The sequence below is a fragment of the Myotis lucifugus genome, unplaced genomic scaffold (genome assembly GCF_000147115.1).
Source record: "Myotis lucifugus unplaced genomic scaffold, Myoluc2.0 scaffold_19, whole genome shotgun sequence".
Lineage (NCBI taxonomy): Eukaryota > Metazoa > Chordata > Mammalia > Chiroptera > Vespertilionidae > Myotis > Myotis lucifugus.
In genome coordinates this window covers 2,722,632-2,745,654 of record NW_005871067.1, presented here as the reverse complement: position 1 = coordinate 2,745,654, position 23,023 = coordinate 2,722,632, and the positions used below count along the sequence as shown (strand labels likewise).

General features: G+C 38.3%; 1 protein-coding gene across 2 annotated transcripts in view; it reads right to left on the bottom strand.

The window, feature by feature from the left end:
• Nucleotides 1-23,023, bottom strand: part of FRY (FRY microtubule binding protein) — a 572,796-nt gene that overhangs the window by 115,560 nt on the left and 434,213 nt on the right. For both annotated transcript variants that reach the window (XM_023751126.1, XM_006085476.3), the window contains 10 exons: nt 21,293-21,443; nt 20,661-20,764; nt 19,598-19,783; nt 16,992-17,190; nt 15,026-15,147; nt 12,025-12,212; nt 10,927-11,021; nt 5,065-5,672; nt 3,993-4,090; nt 3,386-3,556 (listed from right to left, as the gene is read on the bottom strand). In XM_023751126.1, coding sequence (XP_023606894.1) covers nt 3,386-3,556; nt 3,993-4,090; nt 5,065-5,672; nt 10,927-11,021; nt 12,025-12,212; nt 15,026-15,147; nt 16,992-17,190; nt 19,598-19,783; nt 20,661-20,764; nt 21,293-21,443 — 1,922 coding nt within the window. The remainder of the gene's footprint in view (nt 1-3,385; nt 3,557-3,992; nt 4,091-5,064; nt 5,673-10,926; nt 11,022-12,024; nt 12,213-15,025; nt 15,148-16,991; nt 17,191-19,597; nt 19,784-20,660; nt 20,765-21,292; nt 21,444-23,023) is intronic.

The window sequence follows — 23,023 nt, the reverse complement described above, 5'->3', positions numbered from 1 at the left end:
AGGAGCCCAGGTATAGGGGACAGTTAGGTTCAGGGCCTCAGGTCTGGTAGGGTTAAACATATTCTGCTTTTATAATCAGAAAAATAATCAATATTTTCAAAAAGAAAAGCACAATAATGAGAAAATATACGTGACAGACATCCTGATAAAAGGTTCAAAGTGAAGAATTAATAGAACTGATTCAAATAAATGCTAAAATTCCATATGAACAGTGGCCAAAAGAAATAACTGAACAGTTAACACTTGAGGAAATACATTACTATGCAAACCTAGTGTGTGGAAAAATGAATATATACAGTATAAAGGAAATACATTAAGAGAATAATTTTAAAGTACCAGAAATAATACACAATAAATAGAATGATAAAGTTTAGTTGGAATAAGGGGAAACAAGAATATTTATACACTGTAATCCTGTAAATTGGGAAAATCTCTGGGAAGACCAATTTCCAAAATGTGTAGAACTAATAACATATCCACATATCCATACTCTTTACCTGGATAGTTACTTTGGGAAATGCCACTAGAAGAAATGATCCAAATAATATCTGATAAAAAGTCTACATAAAAGGACCACTTGTAATAGAAAAAAATTATGAACACAAACAACAAAAGGGAGATGGTTAAGCAAATTGTGTTACATTATCCTGATAGAATTCCACAGTGTTTCAAAGTGACACCAGGTGAGCTATGTCAGCACATAGACATACACACACAGAGTCAATGTTCAGTGACCAGAGCAGGTTCAATGGAAATACTAACCACAACTACATAAAGTTTTATGTATGTGCATGACCAACAGCTGTAAGAACATGTGAGTAATAGAAATAGGAACTATTATATATTATAAATGGTGGGGTACTAAATTCATAATAAAAATGTTGGTGACAATTTGTGATAAGGGCTGAAAAAAATTAGGCAATCCATTTTTACTTTTTAAAATCCTCACCCATGGATATGCTTTTATTGATTTTAGGAGGAAGGGAGAGAAAGAAAGAGAAACATTGATGTGAGAGAGAAACATTAATTGATTGCTTCCTGTACATATCCTGACTTGGGACCAAACCTGATATGTAGGCACGTGCCCTGATAGGGAATCAAATCAATAATCCTTTGGTGCATGGGACGACACTTTAACCAACTGAGCTACACTGGTCAGGGCTACTTATTTTTTATTGTGGTAAAAAAATATATAACATTTACCATTTTAACTATTTTTAAGTGCACAATTTAGTGGCATTAAGTACATTTACTTTGTTGTGCAGCCATCCCCACAATTTATTTCCAAAATTTGTTCACCATCCCAAATCTATACTAATAAAAGGGTAATATGCTAATTAGACCAGACATCTTCCAGATGTCCTTCTGGACAAAGCCATGGTGGCAGGGGCCGAGGCAGAGGCGGTTAGGGGTGATCAGGCCAGCAGGGGGGAGCAGTTAGGGGGCAATCAGGACGGCAGGGGAGGGCAGTTAGGGGCGATCAGGCTGGCAGGGAAGGGCAGTTAGGGATGATCAGGCCAACAGGGGGGCAGTTAGGGGTGATCAGGCCAGCAGGGGAGGGCAGTTAGGGGCAATCATGCCAGCAGGGGAGGGCAGTTAGGGACAATCAGGCTGGCAGGGGGGGCAGTTAGGGGTGATCAGGCCAGCAGGGGAGCAGTTAGGGGGTGATCAGGCTGGCAGGCAGAGGCGGTTAGGAGCCAGCAGTCCCGGGTTGCAAGAGGGATGTCTGACTGCCACAGGGATCAGGCCTAAACCAGCAGTTGGACATCCCCTAAGGGATCCTGAATTGGAGAGGGTGCAGGCTGGGCTGAGGGACCGCCATCCCCCCAACATGAATTTCATGCACTGGGCCTCTAGTTAAAATTATAAAACAGTAACTATTCATCAACTCCTGCCCCCAACCTCTGGTAACCACTATTCTACTTTTTGTCTCTATAAATTTGCCTATTCTACATACTTCATATAAGTGGAATCATGTAATATTTGTCCTTTTGTGCCTGGCTTATTTCATTGAGTATAATGGTTTCAAGGTTCATCTATGTTGTAGCAGGTGTCAGTATTTCATTCCTTCTTAAATCTCAATATTCCTTTGTATGGATATATCACATCTCTTTTATATTTTTGAAACTTTTATGTCTAGCAATCTAAATAAGTTTGTCTCCTTGCTACTTCACATGTCACCTTTGTAAAGACAGGCACCATCTGCCTTTGTAAGCAGGACATTTGCATGGGTTATTCTGTACTCCTGTAATCTGAGGTGTGCCTGTGCTGCCTTAGTAACTCTTGTGGGGACAGATGTGACCAAGGTGATAATCAGAAGCAACCAGGTGGCACTTATGAGTGCCAGGGATGGGAGGAGATGAGCAAATGAATCAGGGTTGTTGACAGCTTAGTACAAATTACATATTTTGGACACATATCACAAATCAAAATTCTTCAGGATCAACAATAAATTAAGAAACAACTACCCTCTTCTAGGCAGAGGCCTTCAGTCCTGTGGAGCCTTTCAGAAAGTGATTGATTCTTTAACCTATCTGGACTCTGAGTGAGTGACATAACTAAAGTTAGAATGGGCTGTCCTCACCACTTCTGACAAGGCCCTGGCAGAGGTACAAACGCATGTCCCCAAATGAAAAGCAATACTGAAAATGCTGAACAAGGAGTTGCTTTCAGTCATTTCCTCACAGAGTTCCTGACCTTGTGCACTGGAGCTGCTAAACAGAATACATGTCTTCCCTTGTCCCATATACTGTGTATTCCTAACACCAATGTGCACCAAAATCAGAGTAGAAACACCTTTGTAGGAGGACAAAAATCCCATTCCATTTTTAAAAGCAAACATAAGAGGTGAAGATAAAAAGTTTATTTCAAAATGTATGCTTTGTGAATCATTAAACATATCAAACCACATACTGACTTCTTAAATAAGATTTGAACACTGCAAGTAATTAGGATAAAGTTTTCTTTGTTGCCATGTGCTGACAGGTGTTAGTGCAATATTAAGAATTTAAGCTGTGGGGGCATCTATAGTCTTTATTATAATAAATAGTGACCCGGTACACGGATTCATGCACATTGAAAGGAAATTAATTAGAAGGTGGCCAGCGGGGCGGGACTGGGAGAGACGGGCCAAACCTCCCGTGGCCCCTCCCCGGCCGCACCTGGGGCAGTGCTGCAGCATGAAGGGCATCTGCGGAGTGAGCAGGGTCCCTCCAGCAGGTGGGGTCCCTCGGCCTGGCCTGTGGGGATCAGGCCTAAACCGGCTCTCCGACATCCTGTGAGGGGTCCTGGATTGCGAGAGGGCAGTTCTTGGGTGACGCACCTTGGAATTGGGCTCCCTCCTCTCTGGTTCCTAATAAATTTTATCCTTAATTGAAGAGCTTACCTCTGCCAGGTAGGTAACCATGTTCAAGGTGATGTCAGCATATGCTTCATGAAGGTACCGGCAGACCACGTTGACCCAGGTGGCACAGTCCCTTGTATAGCTGTGTGTTTTATAAAGAGTCATGACATGTGCAAGATTGGAAAGTTTTGGATTCTTCTCTTCCAAACAAACCTTAAGGAGAGGAAAATCAATCAGGGATAAAATGGCCCGATGAATAGGAAGAAATGTCAGCAATTTCAGTATCAGTCCCAGCAGTCAGGAAATCAGATCTCTCTCTCTCTCTCTCTCTCTCTCTCTTTCTCTCTCTCTCTCTCTCACACACACACACACACAAACACACACACACACACACACACACACACACTTTTTATAGGCTGTGGAAGTGCTTATCTTAGTAATATAATTCTCACAAATTCTTTCTACTTGGTTTTTCAATAACGAAACCAAAAGAGAGTATGTATCAGCCACCCAGGAAGTTGATGAGCACTATCAGTTATTATTTTCGGGTTTTGTGAAACTCACTGCCATGTCCAAGCCTGGTACTTTCCAACACTGGGCCTTCTGGGAGGCCTGAATGGGTCTGTCTGAGCAGAACTGTAAGCCATACCTGAGCAATCCTGTTGGCTATATCCTTACAGAACTGGTTTGGGTTTTCAAAGTGCTGAATCAGCTGGGGCAGGAGACACAGGACATTCAAAGGAAATCCTGGGTTAGAGAGGATACAATGGAGATGGCTGAATATGGTGCATTTTAGCTATTAACAGTGGGAAAGCACATTACAGATTTCATTTTGAGGCCATGCAAATACAGTCTTTTGAAGCAGCTTTAATATGATCTAACAAAATCCGGGGAAAATGTACAACCAAAAATTTAAAAAGCAGAATAAAATGAATGGAAGCCCTGGTTTGAAACTTTATCAGAAAACATAGCTTAGGGAAAACTTGTATAAAAGGACATAGGTGAATCATTTAAGTTTCATTCATGTAATCAAAAAGGCTCTTTAAAATGTTGAGGATTCGCTTAGCACCACTGTGATAACCTCTAGCTCCATGAAAAGAATCCTGGGCCACATGTCATAATATTAAAAATCTAGTCTGTTGCAATGGCCATTGTGGCTCAGTTGGTTGAGCATCATCTCATGCCTGTTCGATTCCCAGTTGGGGCACATGCTTGAGTTGCAGGCTCTATGCCCAGCAGGGGCGTGCAGGAAGCAGCTGATCAATGTTTCTCTCTCCCTCTCCCTCTACCTTCCTCTCTCTCTAAAATCAATAAAAAAATTAAAAAAAATTTAATTTGTTGATTTGGCTTAATTCAAGAGAGTTCTCAAGAGGAAAAGAAAATCAAAAATAAAAGACTTAGGAGTTTAAAAAAAGGGAAATAATATATGTACAAGAGCAATGGAATAAACTGCAGTATTTGCAATTTGATATGGAAATAATAAAGAAATTTCTGATAGCATATGTATTTCTCTTGCCCTTTTATACTATTGCCTTAAAAATATCTTCTAAAATATAAATAATTATGACTTACATTATATGAAATTTTAAAAGGTAAAACAAACTAGTCCCAACAAACTGTTTCTAAGCAGAGCTGCTAAAAGCAGTAAGCCCATAATTTCTTATCAGCTAAACATGGGCCTAAATACCAGACTTGTAAGATAGGGAGTGTATTTGCTTTACCGATGGCTTGGGATGAGTCCACCATGGATACTTTGGACACCGGTGTCAGCAAACTGAAAAGCTGCTGGGTCAGGTCTGTGGTGGTGAGGGAGGTGAACCCTTTCAGCAGCAGCTGCTGTAACCCTGAGAAGTCTGACCACTTGAGCTGTGCCTGGAGTTTCTCAAGTTTTTCTCGATTCTCAGCTTTATCGAGTGGCATGTGAGCCAGAAGTCTGTTCAACAGCCTTAAGGCCATGAGGTATTCAAACTCAAAATCAGATTCCATCAAGGCCACTGTGACCCAAAAGATGGTGGCCAACAGGTTGGTTGGATGGTTTATGTGTGATGGGTCTGCGAGGCTGTCCTTCAAGGAGGATGAGCTCCTGGTTTTTGAGGAGAGACCTTGCTGGGTACAAGCCTGAATTCTGTCCAGTGTGGCACTCCGAGGTGGGTCTGAGGACCGGTCGATAACACCAAACTTCTTGGGCACAGAGAAGCTTCTCTGATGCCGGCTCCGTTCTGCAGTTGCTGTGTTGCCACTACCTGTTCCAGGGTTCACATTTAGTTGTCCTGTGCTCTTTCTGCTTGCTGTAAGTTTAGTGCTAGAGCTTAAATCTGGTGATGAAGAACTGGGTATAAAAATAAAAATGTTCACACTAGATCAGATGGATCTAACCAAAATTTATAGACCCTTTAACCCCAAAACAACAGAATATACATTCTTCTCAAGCATACATGGAACATTCTCAAAGATAGACCACATGTTAGGACACAAAACAAGTCTATACAAATTCAAGAATATTGATATAATACCAAGCATTTTCTCAGATCACAATAGCATGAAGTTAGAAATCAACTACAATAAAAAAACCCTCAAAAAACACATGGAGGCTAAATATCATGTTATTAAACAATAAATGGGTTACAAAAGAGACCAAAGGAGAAATTAAAAACTTCCTGGAAACAAATGAAAATGAACACACAACAAACCCTATAGGACATGCAAAAGCAGTTCTGAGAGGGAAGTTCATAGCTCTACAGGCCAACTCAAGAAACAAGGAAAAGGACTAGTAAACTATCTAACCCTACAACTAAATGAAAGAGAACAGTAAGAAAAACCCAGAGAAAGTAGAAGGCAGGATATAATAAAGATCAGAGTGGAAATAAATGATACAGAGACTAAAAAACAGTACAAAAGATCAATAAATCCAAGAGCTGGTTCTTTGAAAAGATAAACAAGATTGATGATTGATGAACCTTTAGTCAGACTCATCAAGAAACAAAGAAAGATGACCCAAATAAATAAAATCAGAAATGTAAGAAGCAATATAACAATGGACACCACAGAAATACAAAGGATTGTAAGCAAATACTATGAACAACTTTTCCCCAACAAAATGGACAACCTGGATGAAATGGACAAAATTCTGAAAACATACAATCTTCCAAAACTGAGTCAGAAAACCTGAATAGGCTGATAACTACTGAAGAAATTGAAGCAGTAATAAAAAAACGAAAACTCACAGAAAACAAAAGCCCTGGTCTGGATCACTGCATAGGGGAGTTTTACCAAACATTCAAAGAACTAACACCTATCCTACTCAAGCTATTCCAAAAAATCCAAGAGTAAGGAACACTTCCAACCTCTTTTTACAAGGCTAGCATTAGCCTAATTCCAAAACCAGATAAAGACACTACAAAGAAAGAGAATTACAAGCAAATATCCCTGATAAACATAGATGCTAAAATCCTCTATAAAATATTAGCAAATCAGATCCAGCAATACATTAAAAAGATCACACACCATGACCAAGTGGGATTTATTCTGGGGATGCAAGGCTGGTACAGTATTCGCAAATCAATAAATGTGATACATCATATAAACAAACTGGATGACAAAAATCACATTAATTGATGCCGAAAAAGCATTTGACAAAATCCCAACACCCTTTTTTTTTTGATAAAAAATCTCAGCAAAGTGGGAATAGAGGGATCATACGTCAACATAATAAAGGCCATATATGACAGATTTATAGCCAAAATCATATTCAATGGGCAAAAGCTAAAACCATTTCCCCTAAGAACAGGAACAAGACAGGAAAGTCCACTTTCACCACTCTTATTCAACACTAGAGGCCCGGTGCACATATTTGTGCACCAGTGGGGTCCCTTGGCCTGGCCTGCAGGATTGGGCTGAAACCAGCTCTCTGACATCCACCAAAGGGTCCCGGATTGTGAGAGGGTGCAGGCCAGGCTGAGGGACCCCACTGGTGTACAATCAGGGCTAGGGAGAGATGCAGGAGGTTGGACAGCCAGGGAGGGACCGCTGCAGGGCTCCAGGACATGTCCGGCCTGTCTTGCTCAGTTTTGATCAGCCAGACCCCAGCAGCAAGATACTGGTCAGAGTGTTTGCCCCCTGGTGTCAGTGCACATCATAGCGACTGGTCGACTGGTCGACTGGTCGACTGGTCGACTGTCTGCCCCCTGGTAGTCAGTGCACATCATAGTGAACATTTGAGCAGCCTTACCATATCATTAGCATATTATGCTTTGATTGGTTGAACGGCTAACTGGACAACTGGATACTGTGCATATTAGGCTTTTATTATATAGGATAGTACTGAAAAATCCTAGCCACAGTGATCAGACAAGAAGAAAAAAAAAAGGCATCCAAATTGTAAAGGAGGAAGTAAAACTGTTATTATTCACAGATGACATGATATTGTACATAGAAAACCCTAAAAACTCTACCAGAAAACTACTAGACTTAATAAAGGAATTTGGTAAGGTAGCAGGATACAAAATCAACATCCAGAAATCAATAACATTTTTATACACTAATAATAAACTCTCAGAAAGAGAAACTAAAAAAGCAACCCCATTTATCATTGCAACAACAAAAAAAGATACCTAGGAATAAACTTAACCAAGGAAGCAAAAGACCTGTACTTGGAAAATGATAGGATATTGATAAAATAAATAGAGGATGATACAAACAAATGGAAGCATATACCATGTTCATGGAAGAATTAACATCATTAAATTCTCTTTCTCAATTTGGCTTATTCATCCATACCACCCAAGGCAATATACAGATTCAATGTAATCCTTATTAAAATACCAACAGCATATTTCACAGTTCTAGAACAAATACTCCAAAAATTTATATGCAATCATAAAAGACCCTGAATAGCTGTAGCAATTTCGAGAAAGGAGAACAAAGTTGAATGGATCACAATACCAGATATCAAGCTATATTACAAAGCCATTATAACCAAAACAGTCTGGTACTGGCACAAGAACAGTGAATCAGAACAGAGACTGCAGAAATTGACCCACACCATTACGGTCAATTAATATTTGACAAAGGAGGCAAGAACATACAATGGAGTCAAGACAGTTTCTTCAACAAATGGTGCTGGGAAAACTGTACAAACACATGCAAAAAGATGAAACTAGACCACCAACTTACACCATACACAAGAATAAACTCAAGATGGATAAAATACTTATATGTAAGATGGGAAACCATAAAAATCTTAGAGGAAAACATAGGCAGTAAAATCTCAGACATCTCACATAGCAATATGTTTATGGATACATCTCCTGGGGCAAAGGAAACTAAGGAGAAAATAAACAAATGTGACTATATCAAAATAAAAAGCTTCTGCCCAGCAAAAGATACCACTATCAAAATGAAAAGGGAACCCACTGTATTGGAGAACATAGTTGCCAATGATACATCTGATAAGGGATTAATATCCAAAATATATAAAGTACCCATACAACTTAGTAAAAGGAAGACAATCCAATTAAGAAATGGGCAGAAGACCTGAATAGACATTTCTCTAAAGAGGACATACAAATGGCCAAGAGACATATAAAAAAATGCTCAAAGTCACTAATCATCAGAGAAATGCAAATAAAACAACAATGAGATATCACCTCATGCCTGTCAGAATGGCTATCATAAAAAATTCAACAAATAACAAGCGCTGATGTGGAGAAAAGGGAACACTAGTTCACTGCTGGTAGGAATGTAGATTTGTATAGCCACTATGGAAAACAGTATGGAGTTTCCTCAAAAAATTAAAAATGGAACTTCTGTTTGTCCCAATGATCCCACTTCTGGGAATATATCCTAAAAACCCTGAAACACCAATCAGAAAGAATGTATGTACCTGCATGTTCAAAGCAACATTATTTATAATAGCTAAGATTTGGAAACAGCCCAAGTGCACTTCAGTAGATGAATGGATAAAAAAGCTGTGGGACATTTGCACTATGGAATACTATGCAGCTGTAAAAAAGAGGGGTTTCTCACCCTTTAGGACAGCATGGATGGACTGGAAAATAGTATGCTAAGTGAAATAAGCCAAATTGAGAAAGACAAATATCACATGATCTCACTTATTTGTGGAATCTAATGAACAAAATGACCAACACAGTAAGACCTGAAGCATGGAGGCATGGAACAGACTGAAATACCTTGATGTGGGGTTGGGGGGATGAGAAGAGAGAAACCAAAGAACTTATATGCATAGCCCATGGACATGGCCAATAGGGTAGTGAGGATCTGGGGGTTGGGTAGGGGCTGGGAGGACGGGGAAAACGGGGGGAAATGGGAGTTATCTGTAATACTATCAATAATGAAAAATATATTTTTTAAAAATGGCTCTCAAAAAGCATGTTCAGGAGAAACCAACATGCTTCAGTGAAGATCCACTGATGAATAATAAGGGAGGAAAATCATTCTTTGGAAATACTACTTTTTTGCCCATACTCTTAAACTTAAAGGAATAAATTTTCTTAAACTTAAAATGATGAAAAAGAAAACTTAACAACCTTAACAAGAAAATCAAACATCACACCGACAAAACAACAACAAAACCCAATACTAACTTCCATTTACTGATAGGTTAAAGATAGAAGCAGTTGGCCAAAGTTTACTGATCTTCTTTTTTTGTTTATTTGAATTTGGGTAGAAATAATTATGAAATAAAATGTACAAACTTTAATATTCTATTAACTGACTGTTAAGAATATACATGAACATATTATCAAGAAAGAAAATAGTACATGTTTGTACCAAAGGAAGTTTTTTGTACTTAATTTATGAAAAATGATTTCAAAGCTTATTTCAGGCTGAAAAGTAAAATTCTTTATCAACATTCTGGTAAATTTTACTGATTTAGATGAAGCTGTACTAACATATATATTATGTTAGTAATCACATTAAGCTTACCTATCCATAAAAAATACTCAACAATGAAACAAGGCCCAATGAGATATAATGTTACTGACTCAGTTTCAAAGCACAAGGAACTCAATGATACGAGCAGAATATGGAATTGTGAATGATCTGAAACTGGTTATTAAATACTAGCAGGAACAAAGGAATTAAAAAATAAAAAAGATCCTAAGGTAGAAATTCTGCAAGTAAAATCAACATTTATTCAACTGTTTTTATAGTGATGGTTCAGATGAAGTTTTGTGCATATTCATTTAAAATAATATTTAGTTTTAGTTTCTGTTTACAATGTAATAGGAAATATTATATAAAATTTGAAAAATACTCAAAGACATAAAAAGAAAATGAAAAATCATTATTTGTATTATTTAGAAATAACATTTGCTATCTATCTTCCTGGTATTTTAAAATACTTTTATAATGTGTGTGAGTGTGTGTGTGTGTGTGTGATCCCCCCCTACCCCCCCGCTTTTTTTTTTTTTAACTTAAGACAATGTCATACATACTTTTTCAGGTCATCAATAGATTTCAAAAACTAGATTTATTCTTTGGACTTTGCCCAAAGTCTGGTCATTTCCCAAATATCTAGTACAGTATATTTGATTTAAAAATGTCATTAAGCTGGCTCTCACCGAGATAATACAGTTAAGAGATCACTGTTCTTCAAGCAGTCAGACAAGTTATCCACGGCAGATTCCAAAGTCAGGAGTGCTTCCATTACGTAACCCTGCCAAAGATGCAGAGACAACATTTTGGACAGCTTGTAACTGCTGTTAACTTCTTGGACATAAATTTAATGAATGCAAACTTTATTAAAGTAATTTTAATATCATTAAAAGCTAGATAGTTATTATTACTTTAATTTACAAAGTTTAAAACAAATTTTAAGGGCCACTGAGGAATTCAGCTGGCCCAGGAGTTAGCAGATAATTATAAAGATTTATTTTCCTAGGTCTGAGCTCCTCCACAGAGCAATCTCATTTGAAATCTAACAGGGAGGGGACAAGGCTGAAGGTGTCAGACACATGGAGGGCATTTGAATATAGAGTTGCAATGTCTGAAGCAGAGATTAAGAGATGTATGCTACGGCTGGGCATCAGTGGCATTTTAAACAGCTCATCTCATGGCCAGGAGGAGGAAAATAAACTAGGGTCTATAGGCGTGCAGGCCTCCTTAGATGTAGACAAATTTCTGATGGAAAAGAAGGCTTGGCCCAAGTTACAGAGCAGGTAATGCTCTTGCTTTCAACCTGCCCAGGCCCCAATCTCTGGGCTCTAGAGGGTCTTCTTGTGGCATCTACTCTCTCCATTACTTCTTCAGCTCTTCCAGTTTACTGAAGGCTGATCATGCAGAGAAAGGTAGTGCTTTACACAGATACAACGGAGATCTCCTCTAGGTGGGGGGATTGCACAACTATGTCCTATGTTAGTGAAAAAATGACAAAACAACACATAATTTTCCTGTCCTCTACCAAATAAAACAAATAATAAAACAACAAAGAAGAGTCACCAAAGAATGTTCAGTTGTTAGCTTGAATAAACAGATAAGATATGTGGAGTTTTTAGAACAATACTTCTGGGAATGACTTTTGTAAATATAAAAGCCAACCTCTAAAATTTGAATTGTACATGTCCAAAGTGCTGGAATAATTGGCAAGAGAGACAAGGTTTTGAGAAAGTCTCTTTAAAATGAGAGAAACAGGATGTGTTTGGTATTCTTTCCTTCCCTACCTGAATCTCATCGCCATGTTCTCCAATCACCTCCACCAGTCTGGAGAGAAGGTCAGACAAGGCATGCGCTGACAGAGGTTGTTTGATTGCCCGGAATATCTGGAAGGACCGACAGGCATAGTGTCTTGAAGAACTTGCCAGGGCTGTCTGCAATGCAACCTCACTCAAGTGTTGCTCCAGACGGAAGCCTAGGGCACCAAGAGGCCAGAGACCAGATCAGCTGTCACTCTGCAAAGTCTAGGGCAACAGTAGTTATCTGAAGGTTTGAAACAGGGTCACTGTACAGGGCTATGTCCTGGTGGTACTTATTTAAAAATTAACAATTAAAAAAACACACATAAATTTTAATAAATCTTAAGGAGTATAGTGTAGCAGAAAAAGATGGTTCTGATTTTGAACTAGAAGTTTTCAGACTCAGAAAGAAACTTATTCTCTACTGCCTATTTCCTTATCTTTAACTTATGAATAAAAGCATCTATCTCATAGAAGTTTTATGGAAATTAAACAACTTTAAAAGTGCTTAGTACAGTATGTGACACATACGTGTTTACAAGTGTATTGCTATTTATTACCCTGCTATTTTTTCACATTATTGTTCTATACTACTTTTTACATGAGATATTTTTACTCCTTTTTTTAATAAGACAATTTGTTAGAAACAAATGTTCTGAGTACTTACGTATGTAGAGGAAGCTATCAGTGAATCTAGCCAAGTCTAAACACAACTGAGGCCTGGACCCAAGTCTTTGCTCCTCAGCATGGTCTGTAAGTACTCAGATAGAGAAATGTGGACACTGCAGAGAAGGCAGCCATAGTAAACCTCCACCAGAATATGTATTCTTTCAATAACATGGAGGGAATCTTAGTCATCAGAAAACCATTTGACCAGATGGAAATTAAAATGTGAGGAAAAGCTCATAATTAATGTCTGAGCTATTACATTGTACAAGGGCCCTGCCTCTCTGCAGGGAGAAAACCAGGCTCCAAGAGTTAGAGCACATGATGTAAACAGTGACTTTAGCTGTTTCCATGACCTGGAGAGCTCTGTGGCACATTTGATGGTGACGTGAAAGTGGAACAGGGGTGATAATTCAGTGTTATTCTTCTTAGTTTCACTTGGCTGCTTGAACCCAGGGACATGTTGACAATACAAAAAAAATGTTCCTGCAAAGTAAACGAAGGGTCCTGGGAAGCGGACTCAAGCAAATCCAGGGTCGGAAATGCAGGGTTAAACCCAGAGGCACGTCACAACATATGAATGGGTCATGTTTCAAAATTGTTCTTTATGTCTTTATTTTGTTTTTTGAAATATGTTTTTTTACTTAAACCATTTTATAGACAGGCTAGCTCCCTGGCAGTGAACAGAATCTTATTTAAATTATCATGAGCTGAAGACTAAACACAAGTCCTCTCTTAGGAGGACTGCAGACTCCACTACCCATATGACAATGGCTTTTAAGAAAACCTATTTAGTGTGTGGCATCTCCCCGGTCACACGTGAATCTACATCTTCCAGCCTTCCTTGCAGTTAGGAGTGACCTTGTACCTGAGTTCTAGCCAGTGGGATGTGGGAAGAAGCACTGGACTGGAGTGTGAACTCCTCTGCTTAATCCCTCACTCTCTCTTCCTCTTCCAGGTAGCAGAGCCACAGGCTGGACAGTCTCTGACCACCAGGTGGAAGGCCTCCTGCCCAACATCCACACTGAATTGTTATGTGACCCAGAAATAACCGATTGTGTTAAGTGTTTGAGCTCTGGGAGGTGTTTGTTTCAGCAGCTATGCTACCCTGACTAATACAAATGTTTCCAGGAATACATTTTATTGTGCTATAGCAGAAATAGGCAGCAATGTAGAAGGAAATTTTAGTGGGTAAGGATATGTTTGGTAAGGTGTGAAAATACACCTGCCAAGAATACAGTGCAAGGCATTCATGTTTTCTCATTTTTATTAATGTCATACAGTTAAGGGTTTTAGATAAATAAATAGTTCACATACAACAGTAAATTTCTTCCTTTGTGCTATGTGCAATTTAAAGTAACTTTTAAATGAGGAAAATACCAAGAGAAGAGGTTTTCTTATTTCAAAGAATTTCCAAAGGGGAAACTCAAGACTGGAAGTCAAGTCGTCCTATTCCTGTAATGACTTTCTGTGTATTATTATTTTTGCTTTTTAAAATAAGTATCCCCTGATAACAAAAAGAAATATGGCTAATCTGGAATGTTTCAAATTGTGACACGTGCTAATTATCAGAGCAGCCAGTAAGCCATGGTTAATGCGTTCAGCCAGGTATATGACAAAGATAGGAACAGTTGTTGCATTGAGCTGAAAGACCACATTTAAATTTCACACACAGATCAGCCCAGGCCAACTTGAATTCAAATGGAATTTAGCTAATGGCTTCAATATGATGCTCTTATTGAAGAGCAAATCCAGTGTGATAGTCAGTTAGATGCTCTTATAGTCTAACAATCACACTGGATTTAGAATATTCAATTAAATTGTTAGCAACTATTTTTAAAGTAAAAAACATTTTATCACAAAATTCTTTTTTTTACAGTTTGAAGGTTGACAACTTCTCACAGTTGAGTCTATGCCAAATAAAGTAATAAGAATTATTTCTCATGGCCTTCTTTAAATAAAATTAATATTGTGGGCATAGTTCATTCTAGTGAGGGAATGATGCGAGGAGAACGGTGACTTTGAGGATGTTATTTGATAGAGTATAATGCAAATATACATGACAGTATCAGTCAAGCACATCTGAAATAAATTTCAAAACTCCCCTATGAATAGTCTTCTGCTATAAATGCCAAATTCAGAAATATATACAATATATATCACTCATATCACATATCATAAATATAGTGCGATATATGTATATAGTATAAATTCTGATATATACTTTATATGATATATAGTGTAGTCATATGGGTGAAGAATGAGCTCAATTATAAAAAAAGTCCTGAAAGTGGAATGGAGTTGGGGAAACAGGAGGAAGTACCTGATTTAGAATCTTTAAATACGGACAAAACGTGCCGTAGAAAGTTTGTGAGTTGTTCGGCACTCTTTGAATTTTGATTTTTGGGTGTGATGTCTTCATGGCACCAAAGTGGACCGAATGCCCTGAAACAAAGCACACACAGTGTCAAAAATATAACTGTCACTTTGCATTTTGAAAACCATCTATGCAGTTTAATTCCAAAGGCACAATATATATGTTTAAAATTTCACTAATTTGGGGGAGAATTTCAGTCTTATAAAGTTTATGAGCATACTCAAACAGATCTGGCTAATTTATAGAGACACTTTTATTAATATTTTACTCACAAAACCAAAACCTCACAACATTTAAACACAAAACAAAAACCTTTCAATTCGCCAGAACAGTGTTTGTCACATGATAGATGTTCCATGGGTGTTTGTTAAATAAAACGACATATACAATTGTAAATACAATATAGATGTAGACACAGACTCAATTGCACATTCAGCATTTGGGAAGATAATGCTTTTATCAGGATCACATCATTAGGTTGCTGAATACTGTGGAACCTGCCGCGACCTGCACGGCAAGGTTCAGGATCTGCAGGAGGGGCCGACGCACAAATGAAAATGCTTGACAAAAATATGAATTATTAAGGGGTGGGGGCCAGGTGGAGCCTCTTTCTTGAAGAGACACCCCGAGTCTTGGCCTTGTTCGCTTTTTATTCAGTTTTAGATACACATCTTGCCCTCAGTAAAGCACGGCAAGCACGTAGCAGACAGACAACCTCAAAGGTCAGTAAAGATCAGTAAGGTCCAGTAAACATTTACTTGGAGGCTATCAGGTCAGGAGATTGCTTGGAGCCACCGCTATCTCAACACGAACAATAGGTGCCTAGCATAAGCCCTGCTAACGCTCAAGATCCATCCGCCTCTGCGTTCCTTGGTGCCCGCTCATGACAGTGTTGGCAAGTGGTGACTTCCCGCATCACGAAATTGAAGATACAGTCTCTGTTGTTTACTTGCTTTTCGGTAGTAAGAATAGGATGGAGCCAGAGGTGAGAATTTTGGAGAACACCCTTCCCAACACATGGCATTGACAATGGTGAGAGAAGACAACAAAGCATTCAGGTGTCTGAAGTACCTCATGTGTGGGCACCATCAGCCCTTTCCTGTTTCCTGAACATTAAATCCCACACGGAGCTGATAGCTAGCTATGCAGAATGCCCTGATCCATTAACAAAGGAAAGAAAATGCTCTGTTTTTCATTATTTGGTGCATTAGTTAAAGAAAGAAAAATAATGGGAAATATCAGATAACACAAATTGAGACTAGACTCCCAACACAAGAGTACGCCCAGGTCACATGTGAGCATGCTTTTATACGAATGCAGGACATTGGGGTAGTAGAAATTCTGAAACAAAGTTGTTCATTAGAAGAACCAGAAGACCTACAAATGTGGATTACACCCACTTTTCCTTGATTTTGATATATTATTTGTTTGGTTCCTTTCCTATCATGTTTCCTACTGTTTCTGGTTTCTGACTTCCATTTATAAATGACTCTTTGGACTGGATGAGCAGACCCTGGATCCTTCTACAGCTGCTTCTGGGTCAACTGTGGCTGATACCTTTGGCTTCCAGAGTGAGGTTATTTGCCAAGTTTCAGGGATCCCAGATCCTGGCAGCTCTAACAGATGAACAAAATCATGCTCACTGAGGGGCGCTACCATATCCTGACACCATCTGCTGCACTGTCACTGTACAAAAACTATCTCTCCCCATAAATGTGGACATCAGAGGGATCTTAGACACCTTCTACCAGTGTCTGCTTTATACACAGACTCCAGCAAGTGCAATTTAGAGGAGAAAACAAGGACTTTGCTAGAGCTCTGGGCTCACTTTTCCATCTGAGTGGTTTTGAAGGACGGCATTTTCTAAAAAAACTCACCTGAAAACAGCCGCTTGTCTCCTTGCCCTCCTTACCTGGTTGTCAGGAACTCAATGAGCTTGTTGGCCTTCTCATCTGTTTCAGCAGTGGTGTCTACGTCTTCTACCTCTTGGGACATCTGTGGGAGGTTCCCGCTGCTGCCTCCCAGACTGATGCTGGAAGAGGTGGAACTGGAGCTCAGCCCCGAGTCTGGCACTGGTGATGACTGGTCCTCCCTCAGGAAGTCAAAGCCACCTGGTTGAGAAGAAGGTCAAGGGGAGTTGCGCTGGGCAGGGCACATAACGAGGTCAGGAGGTGAGCATACAGAAGTATGCAGTCATCTCATTTTTTTTTGAGAAAACATTTTATTTTGGCTATAGCTATGATTAAAAAGAGACATATATTCTTTCCTTACTTAAATGGAATAGTTACACTTCTGTATAAATCAGAGTGCATTTAGTAATAGGAGAATAGAAAATTTCTATTTAATAAATAAATTTCTACTATGGGGTTTTAATTTATGCTTTCTGAAAAAGAAGTTGTGTGTTTGTGTTCCACTATACATCTGTACCTAACTGCTGTTAATAAATTATGCCTGGATACTAGACTGATACAATGATATAATTTTTGAGGATACCAGTTACGTAAGGGATTATGAGTAAGTTATACATCTTCTTTTTGAATAAATGTGCCTAGAACAGGGGTGGGCAAACTTTTTGACTCGAGGGCCACAATGGGTTCTTAAACTGGACCAGAGGGCCGGAACAAAAGCATGGATGGAGTGTTTGTGTGAACTAATATAAATTCAAAGTAAACATCATTACATAAAAGGGTACGGTCTTTTTTTTTCTTAGTTTTATTCATTTCAAACGGGCCAGATCCGGACCGCGGGCCATAGTTTGCCCACGGCTGGCCTAGAATCACAAATATTTAGTGTATGTTAATTGTTTTAACAAAGTATATATGATATTAGTCAAAGCCATATGGTATAAGAAAATACTAGTGATTTTTCCCCCACTTTGTATTTGGTTAACATTCTACATCTCTAAATGTGTTGTGGGTTTGAAAACTTACACACATTTCCCTCTACTTAAAAATCATAAAAAGTACATAGTTCTGGTGTGTCTGACAAAAATATTGAATTAGGAGTAGGAGCCTGGGTCTGAATATCATCTCTGCCATTTACTTTAAAATCTCAGGAAGTTGATATGATTTCTCTGTACCTCAGTTTTGTATTATGATAAGATAAAGACAATTTCTATCACAAGTTCTTAGTGTGGGTTTGAAAACAACTACAGTTGAAACAAGGTGTTCAATAAATATTTATGAAAAGGAGACTCCTCCCAAACCTTTTGTGCACTTACCTAATTCAAGTGTGCTACAGATTCAATCATTCCAGTTATCTATTGTTTGTCTTGGCCATGGATTGTGTTTTGTTTTGTAAATCTCCACTCTCAACCATTTAAGCTGCATCAGTGGGATAGTGCATATAAAACTGCCACACTCAGAGATACACAACTTAACAGACATTACAATTTTCTCAGCCTAAAATCATGTGCTTAATGGAAAACATCTTTATCCTGGGGAGTTAGAACAGCCAGAATGTTTCATATTCTTTAAATTAAGCATCTAAAGAAAAGAGAATTTTCTGAAAATGTCTCTGAAAGGCTGCTGAATTATTTTCAATTAAGTGTAGTGTGTTCAATATAAAGACTTTATAATAAAACATAATAATAATATGGAAAATATATTTGAAAGCATTCAATGATGAACAGGTCAGTGGTCCTTCTACCTCAGAGTTAATGACTTCATATTAGTTTTCCAAAGACATATGTTAACATATCTCAGAAGACAAGGCAGTGCTGAATACCAGTGATGAATGAAAGGTACAATTTCAAGATTATGAAGAAAGTACATGGTAACATTGTATGAAATGCCATACCATGTCCAATGCCAGAGTAATGTACAAAATAATTAGATAAAAAAGGTAGCCCAAGAACTCTGTTAGTTCATCATCATTTTAAGATATTTAAAATATTCTGGTCTAAATAAAAACCATTGGTTAACCCTTTTGGGAAAGTTTTCATGAACAGCTGGATAGAACAGAGTAATTTTTTTTTTGACTCAGCTAATGCTTTCTGTTCTCATTTCTAAGAAGAAATATTTGGTTTCAAAACAGCAGTGGTTTTTAATAGACTTTCACTCATTCATGCTTTCCAGAAAAGTCAGTCATTTAATAAAGTGACTTTTTCTTCAGAGAAACTAGAAGGAATACAGTAAATATCTGGCACCTTGGCAATGACCCACTCGCAAGGTGATGGAGAAGGTCACCGTTTTCTGTGTTCTCATCCTTCAGGGTTTTAGATGAAAGCTCTTGTTCAATGGATATTTTAATGTTCAATTTATTGACAGAAACATATTTAATGAAAGCAGAAACATAATAATAAGGAAAAATACATGAAAATACTCAATAACAAAGAAGGATTTTGGGAGGCATGTTGACATCCAGTGAAATAGGGCCTATTTATTGAGCTGTTATTTTATTACTTGGAAAGGTGGGGGGTAAGAGCATTAGAGTTTGGAAAATGGGCTCCACTGACACCTTTGGTAATCTCTGAATTTGTGACTGTCTCAGACTTTCAGTCACACCTCCTTTTGTTACCTGTGTAGAGATACTCAGGTTGATAAGCTGGCTGGACTGTTAAAGTCTTAGTTTCCCCCATTTCTCGAGTCTGCAGGAGCACAGAGGCGATGGTATGGAAATTGCTGTTGCAGGACAGTGCAATCAAGAGGTGAAGAAGCAAATTTTTGCTGTGTTCAAAGACTTCAGGCCGGTAATGGTCCAATCCTGGAAAAAAAGGTGGAATCTTTTAGTAAAAACAATTTTTAATCTCATTTAGATTCCAGGCATAGTAAAGATTCCCTAACACCTGGGGGAAGGGAAATCTTAAAAGAATGTTTACTTTTCTTTGTTACTGTTTATGGTACCAACATAAAGAATTTGGGCTTAGGGAAAAATAAAACATTTTATTCCTTAAATCAAATATTCTCATAAAATGATGATAGATGGATTTCCCTTGACCTCTTGAGATAGTTAGCATTCCTCCTTCTTGAGGCTCTCCATAACTGAACTCCCTGCCTGGTTGTTCCTCTTCCCATTTTTGCTCTACAACTTGGGTTACAATCTCAGTGCGTGGCCTGCTGCGCTCTATAGTCTTTCTCTCTATGCACTAATTATGTCTAATGGCTTTAAATTTATCACATCTAGCCTCGCCAACATGACTCAGTGGTTGAGCATCGACCTAAGAACCAGGAGGTCAGGGTTCGATTCCCAATGAGGTCACATGCCCGGGTTGTGGGCTTGATCCCCAGTGTGGGGCATGCAGCAGGCAGTGGATCAATGATTCTCTCTCATCATTGATGTTTCTATTTATCTCTCCCTCTCCCTTCCTCTCAGAAATCAATAAAAATATATTTTTTAAAAAATTATCATATCTAGACAAAGACCCTCAAGGAGGGCCAATTTGTTTTAGATATTTTCATAGGTATCACATGAGTGAGGTGCCATACAACTTATATTGTAGTCATAGGACCGTTTTAAACAATGCCTGATCAACTGAATTTTAGAGCAGGAAAGCAGATGTCTATGTACAATGAAAGCTCTCTGTATTATCTCCACAGAGTTTAGATGTATTGGCTAGAATTCCTCTTGGATCCAGTCTTACCTAAGAAGACAGCATGAAGTAATAACGGCAGGTGAAGAGCCCAGTCTTCTCTTACACTGTGATCTACCACCATCTCAGTCATAAAAATCACAGCAATATTGCACCTAATCAATGAAATGACAAAGTTAATGCAACTTCTACAGAGAATGGAAATACATGTATAGATCATTAAGTCACAATTAAATACAACACATACTAGTAAGCTGTGCTGAAGAACTATGTAAGAACCTTCTTCCAGGGAAGTGGAGTTTAACTTCTGAAAATGCACAGAGCTCCATAAGAATAAACATCAGTTGAGCTAATTACATAACACACTTGTTACTAGGTAATAAGAGCTGAGTCATGATGAGAAACAAAAGACAAGAGTCCTCTCTTCAACTTGTTTACAATCTAAAATTCATAAAAAATGAAGACCTATATCAAGTAAGTATGACAAGGCAGCTTTGCACATTGGTTAACATTTGACCAAACTCTACCAATGTGCTGAGAGCTACAATTCAAGTCATGCAGGGTCCCTCTGATTTCAAAGTTTATTACATTTGATGGGACCTGGAACAGGTTTCCCTCTTCTAGGGAGAAAAGTCCAGTCAAAACTAAGTGGTCATTTCTCTCTATGTGTACATGCTGCTCACCTGTGGAGTGGTCCCCGAGGGGTGATGGTTTCTGGGAGGTAGTCAACCAGGGGGGCCCAGCATCCCCCAGTAGAAGGCATTGGTAAGGGCTGTGGCTGTTTGGTCTCTGTGATAGTCAACAGCCACCCCAGGTAGGGAGATATTGGGTCATCTGTAGGGTGAGAAAGACAGCGTGCTTTATTTTTAGGAAGATAATTTTGTTTTCTTTACTTAGTGTTTCTAGAAAGAATATTACCAATTCATGCTTGTAAAAATAACTTTCTAAGCATTCAATTAGGTGAGTGTGAATTATACAATCAAACAAGTTAGAATTACTTAAATAGGTTTCTTTCATCACATTATTATTATTTAATATATCACATTTATCCTGAGTACAGTTTCCAGAATAGTTTCACATTGAATGTTTTTTTCTTTTCGTAAGGCTATTTGACTTCTTGATAAGAGTGGGTTGTGTGGGACCAGCTTTGCTGGTTTTGACCTGCTGGTCTTTCATTTAATAGTGTTGATATAAACTTCTAGGCCCAAGATGGAACAGCTCCTGCCCAGGGTGCCATGTCAGCAAACCAAAACTTAGATAACTTTTATGGCCCTGTAAATGCATTGCTTGACCAGAAAAGCAGCATGCCCAGTAAGCCAGTATCCGGATGCCATGCCAACTCTGGGCTCTATACTGATTTTCTTGTTCTTTATTCTTTTTCTTTTTTTAAAGCTTTTTAAATTGATTTTTAAAAAATATTTCAAGGAAAAAAAGATTTTAAATATAATAATATTACCCAAACAGTACTAACATAATACAATATCACAAAAGTTGTAGGAAATATTAAAAATCTGCAAATAACAGGATTACTTGTATTATATTCTAAAATATTTTTTCCCCTCTGGCTCTATTTTTGTTAATCAGTTTATGTTGTTCTTTATATTCCACAAATGAGTGAGATCATGTGGTATTTATATTTCTCTGACTGGCTTATTTTGCTTAGCATAATGCTCTCCAGGTCAATCAATGCTGTTGCAAATGGTAAGAGTTCCTTCTTTTTACAGCAGTGTAGAATTCCATTGTGGATGTACCATAGTTTTTTAATCCACTCATCTGCTGATGGACACTTAGGCTGTTTCCAAACTTAGCTATTGTAAATTGTGCTGCTATGAACATAGGGGTGCATATTTCCTTTCTGATTGGTGTTTCTGATTCCATGGTACATATTCCTAGAAGTGGGACTACTGGGTCAAATGGGAGTTCCATTTTCAGTTTTTTGAGGAAACTCCATACAGTTTTCCACAGTGGCTGCAACAGTCTGCATTCCCACCAGCAGTGCATGAGGGTTCCTTTTTCTCTGAATCCTTGCCAGCACTTGGTGGTTGTTGATGATAGCCATCCTGACAGGTGTGAGATGGTACCTCATTGTCATTTTGATTTGCATCTCTCAGATGATTAGTGACTTTGAGCATGTTTTCATAAGTCTCTTGGCCTTCTGTCTGTCCACTTTTGAAAAGTGCCTATTTGGTCCTTTGCCCATTTTTTGATTGGATCGTTTATCTTCCTTTTGTTAAGTTGTATGAGTTCCCTGTAACGTTTGAGATAACTTATCGGAGATAACTTTGGCAAATAGGTTCTCCCATGTAGTGGGCTTTCTTATTGTTTTGTTGATGGTTTTTTTTTGCTATGCAGAAGCTTTTTATTTTGATGGAGTCCCATTTGTTTATTTTCTTCTTAGTTTCCATTGCTCTAGG